Source organism: Zalophus californianus, chromosome 2 (assembly GCF_009762305.2).
Source record: "Zalophus californianus isolate mZalCal1 chromosome 2, mZalCal1.pri.v2, whole genome shotgun sequence".
NCBI lineage: Eukaryota > Metazoa > Chordata > Mammalia > Carnivora > Otariidae > Zalophus > Zalophus californianus.
The window spans coordinates 7,956,808-7,981,191 of NC_045596.1; the positions used below are offsets into that span (position 1 = coordinate 7,956,808).

The following is a 24,384-nucleotide window of genomic DNA, read 5'->3' on the forward strand; positions in this document are numbered from 1 at the left end:
TTTTAATAGCCAGTTTGGAAATGTGATGGGTTGCCTTGGAGGATACTAGGTTCTCCATTAGTGCAATATTCAGAGCATGTTGTGCAGTATGGCATAGTAGAAAGAGCCTGGGCACTTCCGTGAGTCATTTATTTAGTAATTATTTGTACCTTCTATGTCAAGAATTGCCCTATTTGCTGGGGATATGGTGGCCAGCAAAAACATAGAGGTTGGATTGATTCTTTGCTCAGAGATTTGTTAGGATCAAATGAGGCAGTATATTGTGAAACGTGAGAGAAGGTGTTCCCAGGAGGCCAGCCAGACCACGAGGCTGGGATATGGTAGAGGGAGTTTTTACATCAGACTGACTCCCGGACTGGAGTTACTATTTAATCCACAAACAAGTATTTCCTATCTACCACATGCCAGGCACTGTGTTAAGTGCTAAGGTGTTGCAATCAAGAGGAAAGGACATCTATGCACAAGCTCCATATGAAATATTTGATGAACAGTAGAGACACAATGCCCTATATCATAAGTAAGATGGAGCAGTGCCTTCATATTTGTGAGAATAAGGAAGTTTTCAGGAAGATGGAGTTTATGTTTATACTGAGGCATTAACATTATTTTGATAGTCTGGTAAGTCAAAAAAAGAGACCTAGTACTTGGTAACAAATGCATCTACTCTTATATTCAGCATTTTTGTGTATCAGCCAATAAAATAGACTCATTCCCTCTCATCTCTCGTTTAACTGGAAGATTTATCACAATCCTGTGGGTTGGTCAGACTATCCACATGAAGTGCAGAGAGACTAAAACATTTCTGCAAGTTGACTATCTTAGATTGGATGCCCTAGAAGCAAAGCCTAGGATGGGGAATCCCTGTATTCTCGGGCAAGTCACCTACTGAGGATGGGATTACGAAAGAAATGGGTAAGGCAACGAAGGACGCAGGACAAAGTAGGGAAAGAAACTAATCAGAGTGTGGTTTCAGGAGAAGTCTGGTGTCGACCTGATACTGCAAGGAGTTCTAGAGCATGAATTGTACCACAGAGGTCGTTCTGCCCCAAAAACAAGAGGCTCCCTCAACCCTACTGCTTCCCCACATCTGTCAATCATTAGTCACAGGCAACCCCCAAGAAAGCAAAGAAGCTGAGTGAGTTCAACTCCCCAGGCACCTCCGGGTAAGGCAACTCCTTCAACTCAGGGAAATCCTCCAGAAAGCAGTACAGGGTGAGCCCTGAGCAACCAACTCTTTTGGTAGCTGGAGGTGGGATACTTCCTAGTAATGGGATGCCAACAGCAGTGGCTACAGTCCCATAGCCAACAGCAGTGGCTACAGTCCCATAGCCAACAGCAGTGGCTACAGTCCCTACCCAAGAAGAGGATAGGGAGGCCAAGGCAGTCGGTGCCTGCAGACTGGCTCAAAACCAGTTTTGGTTTGTTTCCTAAAATCCTAAATGCTTTTAACCACTATGCCATAGCCCCATAGTGTTTTACCTACTTTATCTCATTGAATTCCCCCCAAAACAGAATTAAGTAAATATCAACCCACTTAGATTGAGAAAGATATTGAGGTTCTGAGAATTTGAACCCAAGGCCACATGGCCAAAAACTAGCAAAGTTGGAAATACACACCCGGGGCTCCTGGCTCTAAATGCTTTTTCTCTCAGGTGACCTAACAGGGGAATTTGGAGGAAAAGGAGTAAAGATATTGATATGAGCATGAATTGAAGAACCAAAGCCATTTCCTACATCTAGGTATTTCAGCCAAGCAGCTCAAAGCTCTGCTGAAGTGTTTGTAGCTCTGGTCCTCACTCCTTGTTTGCCATTTGGAGAGTTCCGCCATGTTGCTCCGTGCCAACTCAAATGCAGGCTTCCTAAATGAAGGTCTGCCAGGAAGGAGCCTGCTTTATCGTGTGTCTGTTGTATCAAGTCCCCAGCCACTCTTTCGCTTGAAGACCGTCTGGCATAACCCTGTCTGTGCATCCTCACATCCTGTGTGCCCATATTTCTCTACACACTCTGCTCTGCGTAATAAATGTTTACGCTTTACTTCCCCTTCCCCTCACTCAGGATTGCAGGGACCACAAAGTAGCAGAGCAAGGACACTGGGGACTAAGTTCCAGCTGTAACAGATCACTGTCTCTGGCATCCTGGGCAAGCCCTTTATGGTCTGAGTTTGAGTTTCCTCCTCTGTCAAATCAGCACCATGGCATTTCCTACCTCTCAGAATTGTCACGTGGATTAGAAGCAACATATTTAAAACACTAAGCATATAGTGGGTGTGCAATAAAGGATAGTTATTTTCTGTGACAGATACACCTGCACAGGAGACAGAGATACACAGGTGCTTTCTAAGAAAGCTTCCACCACTTGGAGAGCAGATGCCAAGGCCACAAGTGTCTGTCACATAGCAAGTTCTCAATGTGTTTTCAAGTCTGTTGCCCGCATCCCCTTCCTCCTGCCCCTTCCCCATCACCACTGTCTTGATTCCTCAAGCTGCCCTTGTCCAGAATGCCCTGCTTTGGTTACATCCTTTGGCTTCCATTCTCCAGCATCATGGCAATTCCTCCAAGAAGCTTTTCTGTGGAAAGAACAGGGTCCTGTGACCCGGGACGTAAGTGATCATGCCCTTTGGGAAGACCCTTCTTCTCTTCCTACTTCTGAATAGTGGCATTTTGAGAGACACCTCTGCCATCTCTCACCTTCTTTTGATGACTCTCAGTGCCACATTCCCCATCCTGGGGACGACTATGCCCCTGGACCAAGTGACATCTCTCTATTTCTTCTCGAACAACGCGGGCAGGCCCATTTCTTCCATCTCCATTTCCTTCTCTCCGTAGTGGGGCTAGCGGACTCCTCCCAGGGACGTTCCCAAATGACACGACAAAGTATAGAACATACTGCACTGGCCAGTCCAAGCACAGTTAAGCGTCATCCCTTTATCTTCGTGGCCCCTCCACGTTTTTTATTTAAACCCAGAAGAGTTAGTGATTATTAGTTCCTACTGTGTTTTCTTTTACACTCCTAAGGGCTTAACACCATGCGAAGCCCATAGTAGGGCTCAGCTGAAAAATGAAATTATAGTGAACACCTGAACTCTGAGTGGTGATCTCAGATTCTACCTCTTTAAGTAGCAGTCACCCTGCACGTTGGACGCTTCTGCCCTGCATCGCCCTTCAGCTAAGTAACAGTCTCCCAGGATTGAAAGAGCAATCCACCCTGTGCTCAGAGGTGCTCACAATTTTAGGCTGTGAGCTGATAACTAAATACTGTCAATGGGATTTCAGCACTACCTGATTCCTAGGGGAAGGGAGCAGGCAGGGGTTGTCCCGACTCAGAAACATCAAGTGCCGTGAATATTCCCAACACAAGAGCTGAGGCTCTGTGCTCAGCTGCTCCCAGGTGCCTCTCTGGAACATCCCACCTGGAGGCTCCCGGGCCACCCCTGCTCGTGGGCCAATTGGGACAGGAACTTCACTCCCTCTAGTTGGCATCTCTCTGTTAACAGAACTGATACAGTGTTTGGAGAGAGATCAGGTGCCCATCTGGTTCCCAAGTCACTGCATTTGTGCCCCTAGGAAGGCAGGCCCAGGTCCCCTGTAGGGCCTCCTCTGAATCTGGGAGTGCACAGATGAGATTGAAATGCCTGGGCTGCTGGAGTACAAGTGCTCCTTGTATTTTCCTAAGGACTGGCTGGACTTTTGCCATACATGGAGTAACCGAGAACCACTAGGACCCCTGACCCGTGTAGACCTCCATGAACACAACCTCAGTCAAGACCCCGCATCCCAAATCAACAATTACTTAATTTATACCAACTTATCATTTTACACTGGACCACTCCTACCAGGAACTGTGTTAGCCCCAGCCACTAGGGCATGTCCCCAGTGCTCGGTCCTTCCTTCCTCCATCCCCGCCCACCACCTCTGACGCCAACACTGCATGCTTCAAGCATAGCATCCGCATTAGGGCACAGGCATCCATGGGTATTCTGCAAAAAAATTTTCTTTGAAAATTCGGAAGACTCACATTGGAGTCTCCACACCAAATTCCTGGGCAATCCTGGAAACTCACTTTAACCTCTCCGGGCCTCTCTTCCCTTCAGCTCTTAATGAGTGTGATGAAGCAAGGTCTAATGATGTTCTGTGGAGGGAAGCACTTTCCAGATTGCAAAGTGCCATGTCAATGGGAAGCCTGCTATAAATATTTTGGTCACACCCTCTGGGGAGTTGGTTGTGTAATGACAACCTTAATGTGTTCGGAGGGGGAAGGTGTTCTTCCTGCTGTGTTTGCAGGGCCAGGGGTGTGGCCTGGGCCACGCCAAGGTCAGGCCAGGCTGCAGCTGCTGCCCCTAACCAAGGTGACTCACTTCCCTGATAGCACTGCTGAGAAAAGTGCAGGCTCTTTCTTGCCCCTCTCCTTTTGCTCAGACACACCTCTTGAGGTGGAAGACATTTGGCACCAGGGAAGGAAATCTGTCAGGTTTAAGTCAGGAAATACTGTCTCTGAGTCTGGGCCTTTCTTTTTGAGTTCAGAAAGAGTAGGGCAGGATCAAAACCAAAACACCACAAATCTGTAACTTTGGCTCTAAGTGGACTCCCAGCCTTGGCTTGGAGTCCATGTGACCTTGGCAAGTTCCTTATCTCCTCCATGCTTATTTCTTCCTCCTCGAACTCGCCATAATAATTACTACTTCCTGGGGTTGTATGGGGGCATTTTCAATGAGTTCTTATATATAATGTCCATTTTACTTCGCTGCATTAAATATAAACTCTGTCAGGAAACGGGTTTATTTTGCTTCTTTGTATTTCTTTTTTTGTTTTACATAATGATTGTGTTTTGCTTTCATAATAAGAAAACATATCCAGTGTATTTAATTCTGTAAAAGGCTGACTGAGTAAGAATGCCTGAGAAAACCAAGACTCAGGGGCCTTGCATGACCACCTCCAACAAGATAGCTGTTCAGGAGTAGAAGTGAAACTGAAATCAGGCCTCTCTCCCCTAGGTGCAGGTACAAGGGTTGCCTTAGGCTCTACTTCCGCTTTGTGCTTTTCTTTTTGCCATTTTGACCCCTGGGTCAAACTCCCCTGGGAGTTCAAATTTCCTTTCCATTTCAGGATTACACATTCAGAGTTGATTTTAAAACACACACATACTTATGTCTCAATGCATATGGAGTATGTGTCTATAAATGCATATCGATCTTTCAGGAAATAGATAAAAGACTCCCAACCTAAGCAAAAGTTGTCTATACCACGAGTCGGCTTTCCACAAAATCTACAAGATAGGAACACATACAGTTTGCAACTTCTCTTTTCTAAGTGGGTTTCCAGAGACCCGTTGCCACCTGGGTCAAAGTACACAGCCCCGAGACCATTCTGAAGGCCAGTGGTTTCATCCCCTTTATTGTAGGTTTTGCCCATTGCTAAGATCAGAAATGTATGCAAGCACTCTTCGAGGCAAAGATGTGTGGCAAGGGAGCTTCTTGCTAGTATTAACTACTTTTCCAGTCTCAATATTGCTTTGTCCACTCTGAGTTAACAGGGGGTTAAAATCCACGCTCAGGGACCTGCTGAAATCGGGAGTGGGTGAACCTGCCACTCCAGAATAATAGGGGATCTCAGTGAAGACAAATCTCACAACGCAAGTAAAAAAAATAAATCTGATGACCACAGAGAGACATTAAAAATTAAAATGAACAATGAAGAAAGGAGAGGGCGAGAGAGAAGCATAATAGCCATGAAAAACATTTCTTTTTAAAGTAACAAAGGAATATAGATTCTGCAATGAGTACAACACAGACAGCTATTTTGAGTCTGGGGCAAGTTAATTATATTCAAAAAAGACAGGGGCTCCAGGACTTTTTTTTTTTTTTTTTGCAGTGAAATATTTTAGTTCCTTCATATAGAGACATATTACACAATGTTAACAACCATGAAAAACAATACAAAATGCCCTCAATTTACCAAGTAGAAAAATATAACTAGTATATATGGCAATTGTGAATCTAATACTGTACAGAAGTAATTTATGGATTTTACAAATAAATTATAGCTTAAATGCCCTTTTAAAATTTTTTTTTCCTCCCCCGATGTACACCAGAACTTACAATAGGAAAGGTTCCGAGCCTAGGTTATTGCAGATCAGTGCCAGTCAAATGTCCTGCCCACAAGCTCGAAGAATTTCTTATTTGGCTCGTGAAAATATTCGTGCAGTTTACTGAGGAGTCTGGGGTCAACTTGGGGGTGCGCCCGGCCTTTGGACTCGTGCAAACAGCGGTCCCGTCCGCCGTCCCGCAGGCAGTAAAAGCCCTTGGTTTTGTTAAAGTAGAAGTTCGAGGCGTTGATCTGTGGGGACAGCTTCAGGAACCGCTCGACCTTCTGGATCTCGGGGAAAGGGTCCCTGATGAGGCGGTCGCCGTCGACGATGTGGATGCGGCGCAGCGGGAAGAAGCGCAGCCAGTTCTGCAAGTGCACGTGGTAGAGGCTGCGGTTGAGCGCCTTGTAGCCCACGTTGAGCCGGCCGTCGCGCACCAGGAACTCCTCGATGGACGGATAGGGCTTGCGCTTCTGCACGTGGTTGTAGAACACTTGGGTGTAGTCGGACAGCACGCGCTCGGACGGGTCCCGCAGGATGAGCAGCAGCCGGATGCCCGGGTTCATGCTGTGGACACGCTCAGGCACTTTGGGCGACGTGAAGTACGCGGGGGTCTTCTCCACCGTGAGCTGGTGCGGGGACGAGAAGGGCATCTGGCCCAGGTACCAGCCCAGGCCTTGGCTGTAGTGCTCCTCCCAGTCGAAGAAGTGGACCTCGTTCTCAGCGGCTGCCACGTCGGGGTGCAGGCTGAGCATCTCCAGCAGCGCGCGCGTGCCGCCCTTGCGCACGCCGATGATGATGGTCTGCGGCAGCTGCTGGGCCGAGCCGTTGGGAGCCGCGCCTTCTCGGCCCTCACCCTGGAGGGTGGCTGCTCTGCGCGCGAGCTCCGGCTGGCCCGGCGCGTCCCCGGGCGCTGCAGGGCGGGAAGGCACTAGCTGGAGCTGGGCCACCAGCAGCACCGCGCCCAGGAGCAGCGCGGCCGTGCTGGACACCATGGTGGCTTCACTGGGCCCGGCGCCGCTGGGTCATGAAGCGCTGCCTTGGGGAATGCCTCCTAATCAGTGACACATGGGTGTCGCAGGCCGCCAATTACTAGGAAATAAAGGGGAAAGATATTAACCCCAAATACATACAGGGCTTACTGGAGCTGACAACTCTGTAGTCTTGGGTACGGCAGTCACCTCCCTGGGGCTCTCTCCGTTTCTTTATCCTATCGTGCAGGGAGTGGCAAACACTTTTTGTACAGGGCCAGATAGGAAATGTTTAGGTTTTGCAGGACACAGTCTCTATGGCAACTCCAAGTATGCTGTTTTGCTCAGGTGGCCATAGACAGTACACAGAGGAATGGGTGTCGTTGTGTTCCAATAAAACTTTACTTATGGATACTGAAATCTGAATTTCATATAATGTTCATGCATCATTAAATATGATTTTCTTTTGATTTTTTTCAATAATTCATATGTTCAGCTCTCTGTGTGCACAAAATCAGAGTTTGCCAATCTCTGCTGTAAAGGAAAGGGTGGGAAAGGTCTTTTGGACCTCAGCAAACATCACTGAAATATCTACTACCTGCCAGTCCCAGACAGAGGGGCTGGCAGGTAGTAGAAGCAGATGTTGTTCCTGTCCCAGCCACCCACTGGGGGCTCCTGATCTAATAGGGCAGGTGAACCTGTATGAAAGACTGAATAATTAGCTCCCATTCTTTACTCCTCCCTGCATCCAATTCTTGCTATGGCCTCACCGTGGGGTGAGTGTGCTCCCCAGCGATTTCATTTGGGTTTGGCCAATGGTTTGTGAGTGGAAATGACAAGATGCCATTCCCCAGTCTTGGTCTCGAGAAGCTCTGTGTGTTTGCACTTGCCCTCTTGCGCTTCTGCCATGACTGTGAGCAGAACGTGCCCCGGCCAGCCACTGGGTTCCAAAGGAAGGTGAGAGACATGTACAGCAGAGCCACATGCAAGCCCTTTGTGTGCAACACAGCCATCCTGGTTCGTGAGTGAGAATCCACCACTGTGGCTATAAGCCTTTGAATTTTGGGGCGGTTGGTATTGCAGAATAAATGTGGCCAAGGTTAATTGATATCACCTGACTGCAGGCTTCAGTGCCATATATGCTCTGATTATAGTTTAGGCAGGGTAATATGAGGACATGTGTTCACTCATTTCTCCTGGATCAACCTGGGATGGCTTCAAGGTAGAGGAAGTGTTTGAAGTGAGCCTAGAGGGGTAAACGGGGAGGTGGCTGGAAAGAGCAAAACTCTTTCCAGTGTGCAAAGTCGTACCGCTCATGAAGTGGTTTTGCAGTCTGCTCAGTCGATTGGCACCGTGAGCCTACAGTGCAAGGTAGCAAACGGGACAGATACAGATAGGAATCTTGCCCAAGGACACGAGAATTTAGTCCACTTCAAAATTCAGAGCCCAAATTCAGAATGCTGAACGCAGGGCTCTTTCCACAAACCGCCTCCTTTATAACTTCTCCTCTTTATCTAGCTGAACTTTGTAACATCTTGGCATTGAAGTCCCACAAGGACACAGCCACTTCTGGGCCAGATGGCAGGGGCTTCCCAAGGACAGAGGCGTCACGTCCATGTTTCAGGGAACTGATAAACTACCATCGTTAAGAGGTATTTGACCGTCTCCCAGGAAGAGGGCATTGGAAGTTCTTGTAAGTAATCTGTCCTAACACAGTTAGGGAAGGGTGAGTGACCGGCCTGCCTTGGGGACTGTGGGCTTTAGAGAGCCAGTAAAAATGTTCTCCAGCAAAAGGGCCCATCGTCTTCCTTATGCCATGTTTAAAATTCACTTTATTAGTTTAAAACTTGTCTGTTTAGAATGTATAAACGAAGAATTTTTATGGTCTTCCATTTTTTATTATCAAACCAATTGCACTACCTCCCTCAGATATCAACTGTATTAGCTGCTTTGAAAAATGTATATTAAAATGTCTTAATTTAAAAAAACAATTCAAAACTGGACAATTTTAGAGAATCACAGAACTGGAGAAGGGACTTGCAAGATCAGCTGGCATAACTATTTAGGGAAACAAAGAAGGATGGGATGACTGATCAAGATGTGGTCCAAAGTTTTCTACGATTGAATGAGCTCAATTTAATGGAACTTTCCCTTACTCAACTGAATGCTTTAGTATGTTTCAGTCAAATTTCATTTCCTTCTCAATGTGGGTCTGACCCATATGGGTTGACCAAATGGATGCCACTGTGCTTGCCTTTTACGTGTTTGGGGTATGTATGTACACCTGTGCATAGGCATGCTTGTGTGGGTCTGTGCGGTATGTACACCTGTGCATAGGCATGTTTGTGTGGGTCTGTGCGGTATGTACACCTGTGCATAGGCATGCTTGTGTGGGTCTGCGCGGTATGTACACCTGTGCATAGGCATGTCTGTGTGGGTCTGTGCGGTATGTACACCTGTGCATAGGCATGCGTGTGTGTGCTCTTGTATGTGTGTGCACACAGGCGGCAGGGAGGTGGGTGAAGTACAGGAGAGAGTAACCACTCCATACTAAATAGCTCTATTCTTTTTTTTTTTTTTTAAGAGTCGGGGAGAGAGAGACCGAGGTGAGGGCGGCAGAGGGAGAGGGAGACAGAGAATATTAAGCTAGTGTGGAGCCTGACGTGGGGCTCGATCTAATGACCCTCAGATCATGACTTGAGCTGAATTAAGAGTCAGGTGTTTAACGGACTGAGCCCCCCAGGTGGCCCTAGATCACACTACTCTCAGTGATGAGTATTGCTGACCCCATCTCCTAGCTGTGTATTCAGACTCAGAAAACAACCACAGATCCCAATCCTTCAACACCTAAGGGGACAGAATCAGAGGCCAGATCAGAAATTCATCTGGTCTAACTATTCACGCTTTTTCTACTCTATTATGAGGCATACTGATTAGTATAGTGCACATCTGAGTCTCTTTTTTTTCCTAAAAGGAAATTATCAACAGAGAAGAACCTAAATAAATACATACATACATATATATGTATGTATAAATAAATACATATATATATGGATTTTTTACCAAAAAAATGGGCAGTTAGTAATTTAAAAGCTCCCCACTTCTACTTTAATACTTTCTAAAAATATATTAAATGTTTAAAGCCTTCTACATTCCAAAAATATTTGAGGTATATAGAAAAAGACTTAGCTAAAATCTCATACACACACTATATATAGAGAGAAGTGTGTATATGTATGAGCTATACACACACACACACACACACATATGTATATGGACATCTAAATATATATAATACATACTACACACACACAGTGGTCACTGTGAGCCAGCTTCCTCCTGTGGTAGTTGGATAATTTGGCCTCAGTGGCACAGCCAGAATTTCTGGGCCTTTGAGTAACACTCTCAGAAAAGAGATGACCCTCAAGCTCAGGTGAACCTGTGAGCCAGGACCCCGGAGCCACACTGATCCTGACGTCAGAGCACATGAGAGCCAGGAGGCCCTAGATGGCTTATCTAAGGTCACATAGAAAAGCCAGGCCTACACCTCATGGCTCCGGAATTCCAGTTCTATCTACCTGCCATTATTGCCTTCTCCCTAGCATGTGGCCTTCATAGACTAATAAGGGCAATATTTTGGGGGACCTAAAGAAGGAAGACCCTCAAAAACCTAGCAAGCCATGACAAAGTCCCAGGCCACCGAGTCTAGAATCTGCTGACACGAAGGGTTGGGAGAGAGCAGCACGGAGTCAGACTGACACATTTGTTCTACTCAGTAGGGGAGTCAACGGGAATTAGCCAGGATCTGGCGTCAGGAACATGGCTCTGGGTCTGACTTCAGTCAAAGCGGTTTAACCACTCTTAGCCTCAGTTTCCTCATCTGTAAAATGGTAATAAGTCCACCCACCTCAAATGGTTTCCTTGAGACTGAAATGAGGTGACATATATCTATAAGCACTCTTTCAACAGAAACATTAATGTGAGCCACATATGCACTTTTTCACTTATCAGACAAATATCCAAATTTATTGAATATAAGCTACCTATCTGACACTTTCACTAAGTTATAAGATTAACTTTCTGTTCTTACCAATACCTTCTCCTCTCCATAATGCCAAGCACAGCACCTTCCCCACAGTAGTCATGCAGCAGATGAATCATATAAATAAAAGTATAACATACATTTTTACTATATTCCCAGAAACATTCCATTATTCATAGGCAATCAAGAGATGCTCATGAAGGCAAGAGTCCCCCCTCCCAAAGGTGACAGCAACCACCATTTATTTCTATGTCTCTGACACTTAGTCACATCTTGCCCTATGACAAAGCATCTATTATTATAGCTTTTATTATAAATGTTCAAATGACCCAGGAGCCATATTAAAAAAAAAAAGAAATATTTTTATCTTAACCCAAAGATCCAAAACAATATCACATAATCCCTATATAAACACATAATTCCTATATAAAATTAAGGGGATATTTTGCATTTTTTTTTTTTTTTTTACCAAGTCTTGAGAATCCAGAATCCGAGTATCCATTTACCCCTACAGCACATCTCAAGGCTATGATGTGTGGCTGGTGGAAGCTGGAGGGGCAGCACAAAGGTACCCAGCACTGAGCAGAGTTGCAATTCTTAATTTAAGTGAAGAAAGGGCTCTCTCCCCACCCCACTCACAAATTAGGAGGAAGTCAAGTTTGAACTTACAGGCAGCACAAAGGCAAACTGATCATCCTTGCTCCAGAAGTGAACCAGGTAATATTGACCAAATGGAACCTTCTGAAGCTTGGAGCCCTGAGCTGGCACGGGCCAGGAGAGAATGCTCAACAGCACTTGGAACCCAGGCCACCTGCCTCACCAAAAGCAATGTTCCCATCTGCAGCACTTGTTACTGAGCAGACACTAGGCTGGCAACCTTGCACGCGGGGCCCCTCTGATGCTAACTGCAAGTCCTCAAGAGAACTGATTTCACTACAAGAAAGTGAGGCTCGGGGAAATTCAGCGGGTTGTCCAGAAAGGTAGAGGCTGACCTAGGATCCAAACTCAGTCTGAGCAGACAAAGCCAGGGATGTTGCTGCCCCTTTTACTCCTTGGCGATGCCTGGAGTTGGGGTACAAGTAGTTCCTGGGCCTGACGGTGCGCTTCTCTGGTCCTGTTGAAATTCATGCCTAGTAACGATCCTTTGATGAGGATTTCTTGGAAGGATGAGCAAAACAAACCCTCCCCTTCCCTTTGTAGACGGGTTAAAAGGTCCCAAAAAGAGATCTAGCTCCCTCTCCGTTCACTCTCCTTTATCAAAGATGCTATTTTCTTGGTCCTGCTGTGCTAAACCAAGCCCTGAGCTGCAAAAATTCAAAAGGCAAGAGTCTTCCCCGTCAGCAACACCAGGCTTCCTTGGGCCGCAGCGTGAAGGTGTTGACCACATGCCAGGGACAACATTTGCTGCTCCTTCTTTCCAGGATGCTGGGTCCAAGGCTTTCTGGGGCTGGCTCTTTCCTGTCATTCCGGTTTTATTTCAAACACTGGCTTTCCCTACAACACGGGCCCACCACATTCTTTCCCATCATCCCGTTTTATGTTCCTCATGTACTATCCAAAACTATATGTGCTTGTTTGCAGTCTGCCCCTCCGCCCGACAATGCCAATGTCAGAGCCTCCCAACAGTGTCCTGACTCTCTCTCTGCTGCATCCCCCAGGGCCTGGCATGATTTCGGTGCACAGGAGGTGCTAGAGATCCTACTTGCTGAATGAACATGTCGAATGTAGCGGAAGGTTAAGCAAATGGCCCACGGTACCTAGAAAGGCTTTTAATTCAATAGAAAGACATCCTGAACAGTTTGTCTACGAAAAAGACCGTATCAAACGGTAGTGAGTGCTTCATCCCGAGAGAATCAGGCAGAAACCAGGTGTCAAGATTCCTAATGGTGACTGGACAAGATCACCTGAGAGTCTAGAAAATATTTTAATTAAAAAAGGAGGGGAAACAGTGAAATAACCCTTCAAGATATTTTAATTTTCTCCTTAAGTCTTCTTATTACATAATTCACATCATGACCTAGATTTCAAATGTAATTAACTACAATGTATTCCCTCAGTCCCACCACTGCAACATATTCGTGGAGAAAGTGAAATAACTAGAATATTCCATGAGCGGTAAATTCAATGCATCAGAAATGGCACGGCCTATGTAATCCCTCTGTCTGCAGGACACCCTTCCAGCCCCTCAACAAGAACTAGTCACATAGCTGGCACAGACCAGAAGCTCCTCTAGGGTAACAGGGATACTCAAAACACTCAACCACAAGTTGTTGAAGGGATTTAACGAAAGGGATACCAACCGGGCGCCCGGTGTGTGCCAGGGGGCGAGTCCGAGTGCATAAATGATCTCTTCTGATGCTAGCAACAAAACCAAGAGGTAGTTATTCTCATTTTATCTTCCTTTTTTGAATCAATGAAAAGGTAACGTATAGTAGTGGAAAAGCAAAGGTGCTTTTGCAATTGGGCAGAAGCGGGCTAGTGTTCTTCTAGCTCTCTGAACTCAGATAAGTGTCTTCCTTGTCTGGGGCTCAACATGCCACTCTGCAAGATGGGCAAAACGTACTTCCACGTGGATGCCTATCAACATTAAGTAATATTACCCTTGCCAAATATAAAGCACAGGGCTTGGCACCCAGCAGACATTCAGCAAATGAGAATGGCCGGCCTTTCTCCCCATGACAGATATGCAAACATGCTATTAAGGTTCAATGACCTTCTCAAGGTCATAGACCTAAGAAGTGAGAGAAGGAACATTCCATGGGCCATCTCTAAAGCCCCCTGTGCTTCTTTTTCTTTGAATGGCGATGCCCCCCTGTGGGCAGTGGGGTGTGCATTCCAGGCAGAGGAGAGAGCTTCCCAGGAAGATGAGAAGAGGAGAAAGGACTAGAGCTATTATACTGCCAGACAAAAACAAGCATCCAAGGGTGCTGAGTGATTTAATTTTCTGGAATGTACTGAAACCTCAGTAAGCACAACAGAACTGTCATTTCCACAACCAACCAAACTTCTGAGCAATCAACAGTGTTTTTGTTTTTGTTTATTTATTTATTTTTTTGGTGCATCTTTTAGGAGTCAAAAATCTCTTCACTTTCACCTTGAAACCACTACTTAAGGGCATGTTGCCGTAGTGTCAACTTTCCACCCTTGGCAGGTCATCTTGGAAACTGAGAAAGAGGAAACAGATTCAGCTTGTGCCTGTCAGTCTATGAAAGGACTGTGATATCTCAAGAATTCCATAAATATTTATTTTCTTGAAATTGCCTGCACATGACACTCTTCAACAAATGTTGACACCCACCTTTGTTTGGATTTGCTTATGGTAATTGCTGTGAGGCCTACCTCACATGGGGTTGAAAGGGTGCAGGGCAGAAAAGACCCAAGGTCAGTCCACATCATGTAAATAAGTTTCCCCAGGTCACACTTACTGTCTGGGGAAAGGAAGTGTAGTTGGCCCCATTTTCCCCTCGAGAAAGAAGAGGACTTTTTGAACACTGACTCCTCCAGCCTTTCTACGCTGCTTGGCATCCACAGCAGTGCTGGGAGTTTCCATACTTACAAAAGGCTACCTGGATAATGAACAGAACTCCGCAGGACTGAAGGAAGGAGGTACCTGGGCAAGCCAGGGAGGGCCGCATGCTGTGGCAGGGGTTTGGGGCCAGAAAGTTTCTATCACACTGCTGTTTCTGAGCCTCTGAGAACTCCAGGATACCATGAGGATGATAAATGCAACCTGTCCCATAGGAGGTCTGAAGCCAATCCACATAACATTCTTCTCCAAATGAGAGGAGAGATTAGGGCTGAAGGATCTGGACGAGTAGTTGCAGGTGGGGGGTGAGTTCAGCGTCCTTCCCAGGAGCTCTGGATGCCGCACTGCCTAGCACAGTGCTTTCCAAACTCAGACGTGCACACCAGTCCCCGGGAGATCCGGTTCAAAACGCAGTTTCTAATCCAAGAGGTCTGGAGAGAGGCCCAAGAGTCTGTGTTTCTAACAAGCTCCCCAGGGAACTGGGCTGACCACCCTCAGCCCTTAGAATGGCAAGGACCCGGTGAGTTCCAAATGCCTGGGCCCATTCGGGTCCAGATTCTGATCGCCTTGTCCTGGGGCCGGGGGCGGCCAGTGTTCCTCTGGTTTTTGTTTCTTCCTATTGTTGGGGCAGTTTGTTTTTAATTCCAGGATTGGTAACCACTGTGGTAGACAAAATAGATAGGGATCAGCCTGGCCACAGAGGTGGAATTAGCTGCAGAGGGGGGTGGAGGGGACATACTGGAATGAACAGAGGATTTAGAGCCAAAAACGCCAGCTCAAATCTCAGCTCTATAATTTCACATCCATAAGATGGCATTGAAACTTGGAGCCTTAGATAGAACGCATTGGCTCTATATACTAATTGCAAGGATTAACTAAAACGGTCTATGTGGAAGCTGAGGATATTGCCATATTGCCTGGCCCATGGCAAGCCCTCAAATCATGGTAGCTATTTTTGTCCCTTAAAAAAAAAAAAAATGCAGGCTGTGCAGTATAAATGGGATCTGGGGATGATAATTAGTCAAACGCATTTGTTCATGATCCAAAGTACTGCAGTGACTCAACCAGAGAGAGGCTCGAGGAAGAGAGGACAGTGACGTGGAGGAAGGATGCAGGCTCTCTGTCTGTGAAGGGCCACGCGGTGGGCCCCCCCATAAATGCCCCCTGCACCCAGGAGGAGCGGCCAGGTGTGCGGCCTCGGCGGAGCCCGGGGGAGGGAGGAGGAGGAGGAGCTCGAGCTCCTCAACGTGTTTAATCTGCCTGGCTGTGCACAGAAGGGCCGCGGTGACCTAAATAAATCCTTCATTAGAAGCAGAGACACACAGCAGAGCTCTGGGACAGGAGGGTGGACGGGCCTCTCTTATTACTCGGGGCAGCTGACGGGAAAAGGGGCCGTGCTAGCAGACGGAAGACCCGAGACCCCCCGCCTTGGGGCACCTGGGGACGTGCAGCTTCGGTCCCTGCCCCAGGTGCGACCCAGCCTCCCCACGGGGGGCCACGTGACTGTGGGCGCTTCCACGGCTGGGCAGACAGTCATCATCACCCCGCAGGCGGCCAGCAGCCACGAATCCCTAGCACTTCCCCAGAAATAGCCGGCAAAGACCCCCAGGCAATCAGAAGCCCAGGGGCCACGTGCCATCGTCTTGTCCCATCCTTATCGCCCTGCAGGCGGGGCGGTAAGGTAGGAGGAGCGTGGGGAGCCCAGGGGCTAACCTGAGTTGGAAATCCAGCTCACCTGATTCCCACCCCACCGGACGCGAGACGCATGGACATCTGTGTTTCTCTCGTGTGAGGGCAGAGAACATTAGAATAATTTGCTGCTGAAAATAAATATGAGCAAACCCAAGGAAATTCTTCCCCTAGATGAGCAAAGTGGAGGGAGGATTTATCTCGTTTCTTGAACGTGCTTCTCTGGACTGAGTATCTCTGGTCCTTCAAAATTCATATGTGAAAGCCTTAATCCACAATGGGATGGTATTTGGAGGTGGGGATTCTAGGAGATAATGAGGTTTAGATGAGGTCATAAGGGAAGGCCCCAACAGGATTAGTGATGGGGTAAGAAGAAGAGAGACCAGGGCTCTCTCTCTCTGCCATGTGAGGGCACAGCCTGCAAGCCGGGAAGAGGGCTCTCGGCAGGAGCTGAACCTGGGGCCATTTTGATCTTGGACTTCCCAGACACCACCACAACTGTGGGAAAGGATGTCTGTTGTTGATTTAGCCACGTGGTCTCTGTTACAGTTGCCCGTGCCGACGAATACCCAGCCCTTACTGGTAAAAGCAACGACAAGGGGTTTTCCTGGGACTGCTGTGTATTTCCTGGGGTAACAGGTGACATCTAGGCACAAAGCTGGCTGGTTGGTGGGGACTGTAGCTGGCAGTCACGTATGGGTCTGTCTTAAGGACACAGCTGCTGTCAACCCCCCAACTCGTCTCGTTGGAGACAAAGGACCAGCATGACCTGACCTTTGAAGTTTTCAAGATTCAACTGTGGATATTTATGTGAAAACTCCTGATTTTTATGAAGGTCCCAGACAGGTATTAGCTGCCAAGTAAGGTGAAGGTGGGGGGTGGGGAAGACTGATGGGTAAGCCTGCAGACACTGGTGATGCCTGAGGTCAGACTCTGCCCAGAGGTGATTGCTTTTGCAAGGCACCCACAATGTTCCTAAAATTGTTCTGAGTTATGGGGGATATCAAAAGAGTCCAGCCGTTGTCCTCAAAGCACCCTGTAAAGTAGAAGACACACTTTTAAGGACAGTGATCACCATGTTCAGTGTCTGGCCGCAGATCTGGCCGCAGCTATGGGTGACACTGAGCTGGAGGAAGAGCAGGGGAGCCCCTGTATGACCCCCCCAGAAAAGGCAGCCAATGTCCGGGCCCCATCTGGGAGGAGACTTGGGGTCTGCCCCTGCGCTGGGGTTGGTTTGGAGGTGCCGTCTGTGGGACACGGTGGCACACGTAAGGCTGCTCCAGCCAGCAGGTGCGGTGTCTGGAGAGGCTTCGGGCTCAGGGATTTAGAAAGACAGGGAGGTAAAAGAGCCGCGGAGATGGAAGGAAGCGTCAGGTCCTGAGCCTGAATCCCAGCAACATCACTTACACGCTCCAAGTTGGGGTGGAAACTTAATGGAAAATCTTGGAAACTACTGCTCATGTTTGGCCCAAGAGTTTATCTTTCCTTTTGAATATGCCTGTTCTTGGTTTAACGGGATCATGAAAAAACAGACATTTAAGTGAGCACTTGGCGTTGACAGGGACCAGGAAACGCACCGGCGGCTCAATGAGAAAGCCAGGCTTGCCTAGGAGGAGCTGAGGGGGAAACGGGCAGGGGGACAATTAAAGCAGAATGCCGTAGTTGGTTTTTATTTTATACTGCCCATGTTTCATCCTGTCCTGAATTACACCATTGCTGTCCACGTGATGGCACGGGATAAAGCGAGAGCACTTTTTTTTTTCCCTCTACTGCACACACATACACACACGCGACTATGATTTCTTTCTATCCCTCACCTGACAAACTTTAAAAACACCAATCAGGGGCGCCTGGGTGGCTCAGTCGTTAAGCGTCTGCCTTCGGCTCAGGTCATGATCCCAGGGTCCTGGGATCGAGCCCCAAGTCTGGCTCCCTGCTCCGCAGGAAGCCTGCTTCTCCCTCTCCCACTCTCCCTACTTGTGTTCCTGCTCTCACTGTGTCTCTCTCTGTCAAATAAATAAATAAATCTTAAAAAAAAAAAACACCAATCAAGCTGAATATTCCTTTATTCTGAAGCTCTGGGTTCTATAAAATGAGCCAGTATACCCTCTGCCTCTGGGCTTTACCTTCTTTATAAGGAGTTTACTTAAACAGGAGTACCGGTCTATCTCACTCTTAAAGGGCCATGTAATCTACCCAGAAGAACACTAAGACCTTGCACTTGACACAACCTTCTCTGTGATCTCTTGTTATCTTGTTCCAGTATCTTCAGATTCAATATCATACTACATGTTAAGTTAAATCATCACCAGCCTGATCATTTATTCTTTCTGAATGGTGATGCAAAATGATTTATATTTTATACTTTTAAAATATTATTCATTTCTTATGACTTAAAGTACATAAAACAACCTGGCATTAGGGGAAGACGTTCAGGAATCGTCATGATGAATTATTAGAGCTCAGATGAGGGAGGCTGGTGGTTAAGAGGGTGGGTTTAAATTCTGGCTCATCCCTTACTCCCCCTGGGTGACCAAGAGCAAGTTATGTGACCCTGTGGGCCTCGTTTCATCACCTGAAATGTAGGGTTGGTAACAGCACCAACTTTGTAGATTGTCACGGGGATTAAAGGAAACTTAACACATGAAGTGCTAAGAAGAAAACCCTTACCAAATGTTATTATTGTCACTGATCTCCAGCTTCCATTGTCCTAGCTGAGAAAGGTCCTATTCAGGTAGTCTATATCGTTTTGCTAACACAGATCATTCCGGCACATAAAATGCATCTCCACAAAGTCTTCTTTGCTTGAAAGGGCCAGTGATACACATGAGTGAACAGGATGCTGAGCTGGGACTTCAGGAGCTGAGATCTAGCCCAAGTTCTGCCCTGACACTTCTGTGTAACCTTGGTGAGGACGCAGAAATACTCGACGCCTTGTTTACAACAGGAAACAATCGGGTCATAAATCCGAAGATCCCCTGCCCTCTTATATCTACCTAAAATAAACTGTGAAGGCTTTAGAGAAATCAAGAAATACAAATGTTCGTCATGGCAAGATACTATTATACAAAATTCCAAAGAGAAGGATTACTATGAAAAGTAAGCCATACGGTTTTGTCACTTGTGCTGGCAATCAGTCTAACATTTCATAGGCTAAAGGGAGTAACATATATTAAATTTCTACACTGCTGAGGTCTTTTGGATAATGGGAAACAAGAGAGCTTCTAGCAGGGAAAGACTGTTCCCGTGGGTCAGATCCTCCTAACAGTACCTGCTGCCTTGCTTCTATTCAGATCATATTCAGCGTTCCTTCAGTGAATATTAATTGAACCTAAGACCCGATTAAAAGGTGGATCAGCTAGATTTGGGGACGATCTATAAAGAATGCTTAGCCATTACTGGAACAAAACAAGATGAAGAAATGAACATTATATGAAAAGTTTCTCAGTGACAATAACATATACAATTAGAAGAAGCCCTTCAGCCTGGGGTGGGGGCAGAGGGGTTGCATGTAGTTAGCGAAGATTTCCCTTTACCCAACCCCAAAGGGTCAGCTTAATGACCTTAATGACCTTAATACCTTCCAGGCTGGATGGAGGCAGTTTAGGGTTTTTGCTTGCTTAGGTGAGATATGGAAGTTTGGGAGTGAACAGAATTGCTTAGGACAACGGAGGAGAATGAGAGCTGCCACCGGGGTCTGGCTACTTGCTTCTTAACACATATAACACTCAGCCTCTGTCTAAATAAATGAGGAAGTAACCTTCGAAGAATGTTAGGATGTGAGAAAACCAAAGCATCAGTCTGCCCAGAATACCCACAATTCAGAGTCAAGACCTAAATGGACTTGCTGTGTACCTGGCACTGGAAGTGGAGACAAGGTTGACATCCTGGCCCTTCCCTCAAATACCTCAGGTTCATGCCCGAGTGCAGGCATGAGGTGGAAATCGAGGGAAAGGAGGCACAAAGAGTGTGGCAAATGCACTGGAGATAGGTCTGGAAGGGAGCTATTGTTAGAAGGCTGCTTCTTAGAAGGGCGGAAAGACGCACAGCCAACAGAATAATGCACATACACATGCATCATACATAAAATCATTTGGCCCCATTCACGCGTCATAGGATAAGAACCATAACAGACCTACATTTAGAAATAGTTTATGTTTGTGTTTCAAGATCAATGAAAATCGATGTGGGAATGCATGACCATGTCCCATTGACTGTATTTTTCACCAACTCTTGGTGAACCAGAAGGAAGAAGCAGAGTCATCGGCGGGGGAGGGAATGAAGGAGAGACAGGACTCTGCAGAGAGCTATGTCAGTTGGATTTGCAGGGACCCGAGTAGGGTTCACTCATGGGGTACCCCAGGCAATTCCTCCCAAAAGGAATCCAATGCCCAAAATCTGTATGAGTGTGCATGAGTGTTTGCAAGTGCTTGTGTGTTCATGCTTGCACGCGTGTGTGATAACTCCAATGATGAACTGAGTTTTCAAGGCTCCCTCCCTGCTACTCGGGCACCCCTTCAAGGCCATTAACGCATCAATGAAGCCAACACACTCCTTGAGGCCCTGCAATCTGCCAGCCCATGGGATGCTTCTAAGATGATGAGTTTCCAGAGGTGTCAAAAGAACAAAACTGACTGAAGCCACGTTGTCTTTCGACTTTGACAACCACCTTCACCTCCTGCACCCACTTGTCTGAACACACAGGCGGGTCTTTGTACTCCACACTGCGACCAAGCCTAAACCAGCAGGCTTATTAGTGTCCAACATGCCACGAAAAAGGAGTAGGTTTGACAAGGAGCAATGGTTCAGGTTAAATAAGGCTTTGAAGATCATGCTGAGGTTTCTGGTTTTGGCTTCCCATAATTTGTCTTCAGACGCTTAGAGTCGTTGAATAATGTGAGTCACCGAACTGGATTCCAAGAGGATTTCCTTTTACCATTGCTCTCCTCCTTCTTCCTTCAGACGCTACCCAGGAGTCTAGGTCATCCGCTCAGGACACAGACACCAGGCCTCCTGCGTGCTCGCCCTCTCCCTGGCATTGTCCAGGGACACAGGAAAAAGACGGGTCCCCTCTAACCCCCCAGGGGGCCCACTGTGTAGGGGGAAACATACGGAGACAAATACTTCCAACCCACTGAGACACAGGCGGCTATGGGATAGACACTATTTTAGCAACTTAAAAACAAGCCAAGAAGAGAGTAGTTTGGGATATGCTTCTTGGAAGAGACCCCTGAGAAACATTCTGAGGTCTGGTGAGGACAAAAACCAAGTTCAATGCTTTTAGCCGAAGTCCAGTATAAAGCATATGAACAGGGACATAGGGAAATGAATGAATGGTGAGGGAAGGGCAAAGCAAGTGAGCTCAGATCTACTGGGATTTAGCCCCTGCCTCCGTCATTTGCCCGTGGAAAAGTTACTTTCCTCTCTGGGCTTCAGTTTCCCCAACCAAAGAAAGGGAATGCTTTTCCTACCACCCTGAGTGCCTATAAGAATTAAATATTACAGGAAAAAAAAAAAAAAAGAAAACGTAGCCCACTGACACAGGGTAGGCTGACCCTTAATGCATAGGAGCTCAATAATATTTGCTCAACCAACAGTAGTTTGATGACATTAGCTTGAAGAGAAGAACTGAAGGACACCAAGAGCAACAATTTAGGTTTTAGAACAACTAGGCTGCTTAAATAATTGTCATGAGAAAGAACTGCATCATTCCCCCAACTGGCAAATCAGAAAAAAAGAATTCCTCGGTGAAAGCAGAAAATTCTGCTGTGCAGATAGCTATGCAGAGAGATGCAGATGATAAGAAAAAGCCAGGATTCAAAGCATAAAGTGGCTCTTAGTGTAATGTTTTTAAAGGACAACTATTATGAGATAATTAGCCTTTGTGCCATCTTTAGGAGAGAACCATAAAGCACGATTCAAGTGAGAAAAGGCAGCAGGTGGAGGTGCTTGTGAACACATGGGTTAGCTGAAATCAGCAGGGCCTGTGGCCTGTGTAACCAGGATCCTAACAGGAGGCCCAGTGCCAACCGACAGCCCTTCTGCTAATTCGGCTGGAATCTGGGTGGCGAAGCAAGGGTAGCTGGGGATCACAAGCCAGCAAGGCAGGCCCCACCTTCAAGACTGAAGGTGTAAAGATATCCCTGGAACAGGGTGGGGCGAGGCTGGAGGAGGCTAGGGTGCCCACAGCCCCGTTGAGCGTTCCACAAAGGACAGCGGACATTTCCTTGGAACACCTTAACTCCCCCGTGGGGGACAAAGCATAGCCGCCCATCTGAGCTCAAGAAATCTGAACTAAAACACCAGCCTCCTCTCAGAAACTGCTATTTCTATTTATAATACTGGCACTTTTACTTCCCAGCTCCAGCAGCGGAGACCCTGCCACCCCTTCTCAGCAAGCGGGTCCCCGTGTCCTTCAGCAATCCTACACGTGCACATCCTGGACCAGGTACGAGGTGTGCACAGCTCCAGAAGCAGTGGTGTGTCCTGCTTTCCGGGGAAGCTGTTTCCTGAGGGACGCAGCCGAGCCGGCACGTCATTACACTGATGTCACCTGCGTGGGAAGGTGCCCTCCAGGACAACTGAAAAGGCAGAGGGCTTCACTTGGGCCACACTAGGCTAAGTGAGATAAACAGCCTCTCCCCAAGCAGTGCCTCCTCCCTTAGCTGCTTGTCCCGCGTGGGTTGGTGCCAGGCCTCTGCTCACTGAAGTCTCTCAGAGACCTAGAAAGACAGAACACCTGCTGTCTCAAATGACGCCCGTCACCAAGCCAGAGGGGAAGAGAAAACGCACAGAGCGTGAGGTGGCTCTCAAAGCTCTGAGCCAGATGCGACGCACATCACTTCCCCTCACTTCCCACGTGCACAGCAAGTCACACGGCCACACTGACCTCCAAACGGGAAAAGTGCAACCCTCGTGTCTGTCCACGGGGTAACTACAAGCATAGCTATTCATCGCACAGTGGGGGCAGTGGGTTGGGAGAGCATCCAGGACAAGTCCGAGAGAAGGAGAGTCTGAACCTGGGGAGGAAGGCAGAGGGAATAATGTCCACCGCTCGGGGCGGAATGTCCACATTCCTGGCTTATCTGGGGGAACGCGGGCTGGTTGGTGGTGCTGTGGTCTGAATGTGAGGTGTTGCATCAAACCGATAACAGCAGGGGTGACGTTTGAAAGATAGGAACCCGAATGCCATGCTGCGGGACATGAATTTTCATTACTTTTATTATAAAAAAACAAAATGGCAAAAGGAAAGCTCGCCTTTGGTCCCCCACGATGCACATTAAACATTCCACACGAATCACCACATTTCATCCCCACGACTCTGAAACACAAGGTATCGGGGGCCTTAATTATTTCCCGGGTGCAAACTGTCTGCCAGGCATTGATTCAGTGTGGATCCAGGTTTGGGGGCTCTAGACAACACCTCTAGCCTCCTACAGTGTAATCTACTGAAACAGATTAAGCATTAAGTAGATAAGTGTATAAAATCCATTAATTAAAAGTCATGAAGAATACGTGAGGTTTAGAGAGATTATTACCTTGCCCAAGGTGATGCTGCCATGAAGCAATGTGTCTGGCCCCACATCTCTCCCTGTGTTTAAGGGCCCTGAACTGAAATGCTAATACAGTAAGTAATGGGGACCCATGGGAAGTTCTGCATCAGGGGGCAGGACAGGGACCTGATTAGGTTTCGCAAAATTTGCTTGGGTCACAAGGAGGGATTAACAGAGAAATACTGCAGATTGCAAAGGATGGTAAAAGTTACAGAGCTGGGAAAGAAAATAAAAGTGAAAGCAGAAGAACACAAGATCTGTATTTCAGCTGAAGGCAGCAATGCAAGAGACATTACGAAATGGAGCAGGATCAGTCGCGACTGCAATGTACAAACATGAGTGTAATAGTTGCTCAAAGGCAAGGGAGACCAATCCGGGGTTACTGTGTTCGATTAATTGCTGTCTTCACTGTGTCAAATATCTGTGTACCTCTTGTTTCCTCTTCTGTAATTCTGACCTATGGGCACGTGACCCAAGTTTTTGGCTAATGGGACCTACAGGGCAATCTTTTCTTTTTTTTTT

At 47.1% G+C, this 24,384-nt stretch overlaps 1 protein-coding gene across 6 annotated transcripts in view; it reads right to left on the bottom strand.

Annotated features, from left to right (window-relative positions):
* Positions 1 to 24,384, bottom strand: part of HS3ST1 (heparan sulfate-glucosamine 3-sulfotransferase 1) — a 63,078-nt gene that overhangs the window by 21,369 nt on the left and 17,325 nt on the right. For 3 of the 6 annotated variants that reach the window (XM_035726162.1, XM_035726163.1, XM_035726161.1), the window contains exon 2: positions 6,071 to 7,173. In XM_035726162.1, coding sequence (XP_035582055.1) covers positions 6,129 to 7,076 — 948 coding nt within the window. In that variant the 5' untranslated portion in view covers positions 7,077 to 7,173 and the 3' untranslated portion in view covers positions 6,071 to 6,128. Of the gene's footprint in view, positions 1 to 6,070; positions 7,174 to 11,763; positions 11,807 to 24,384 lie in introns of those variants that run through there. The other 3 variants (XR_003520792.2, XM_027598930.2, XM_027598931.2) reach the window with 2 other exon arrangements.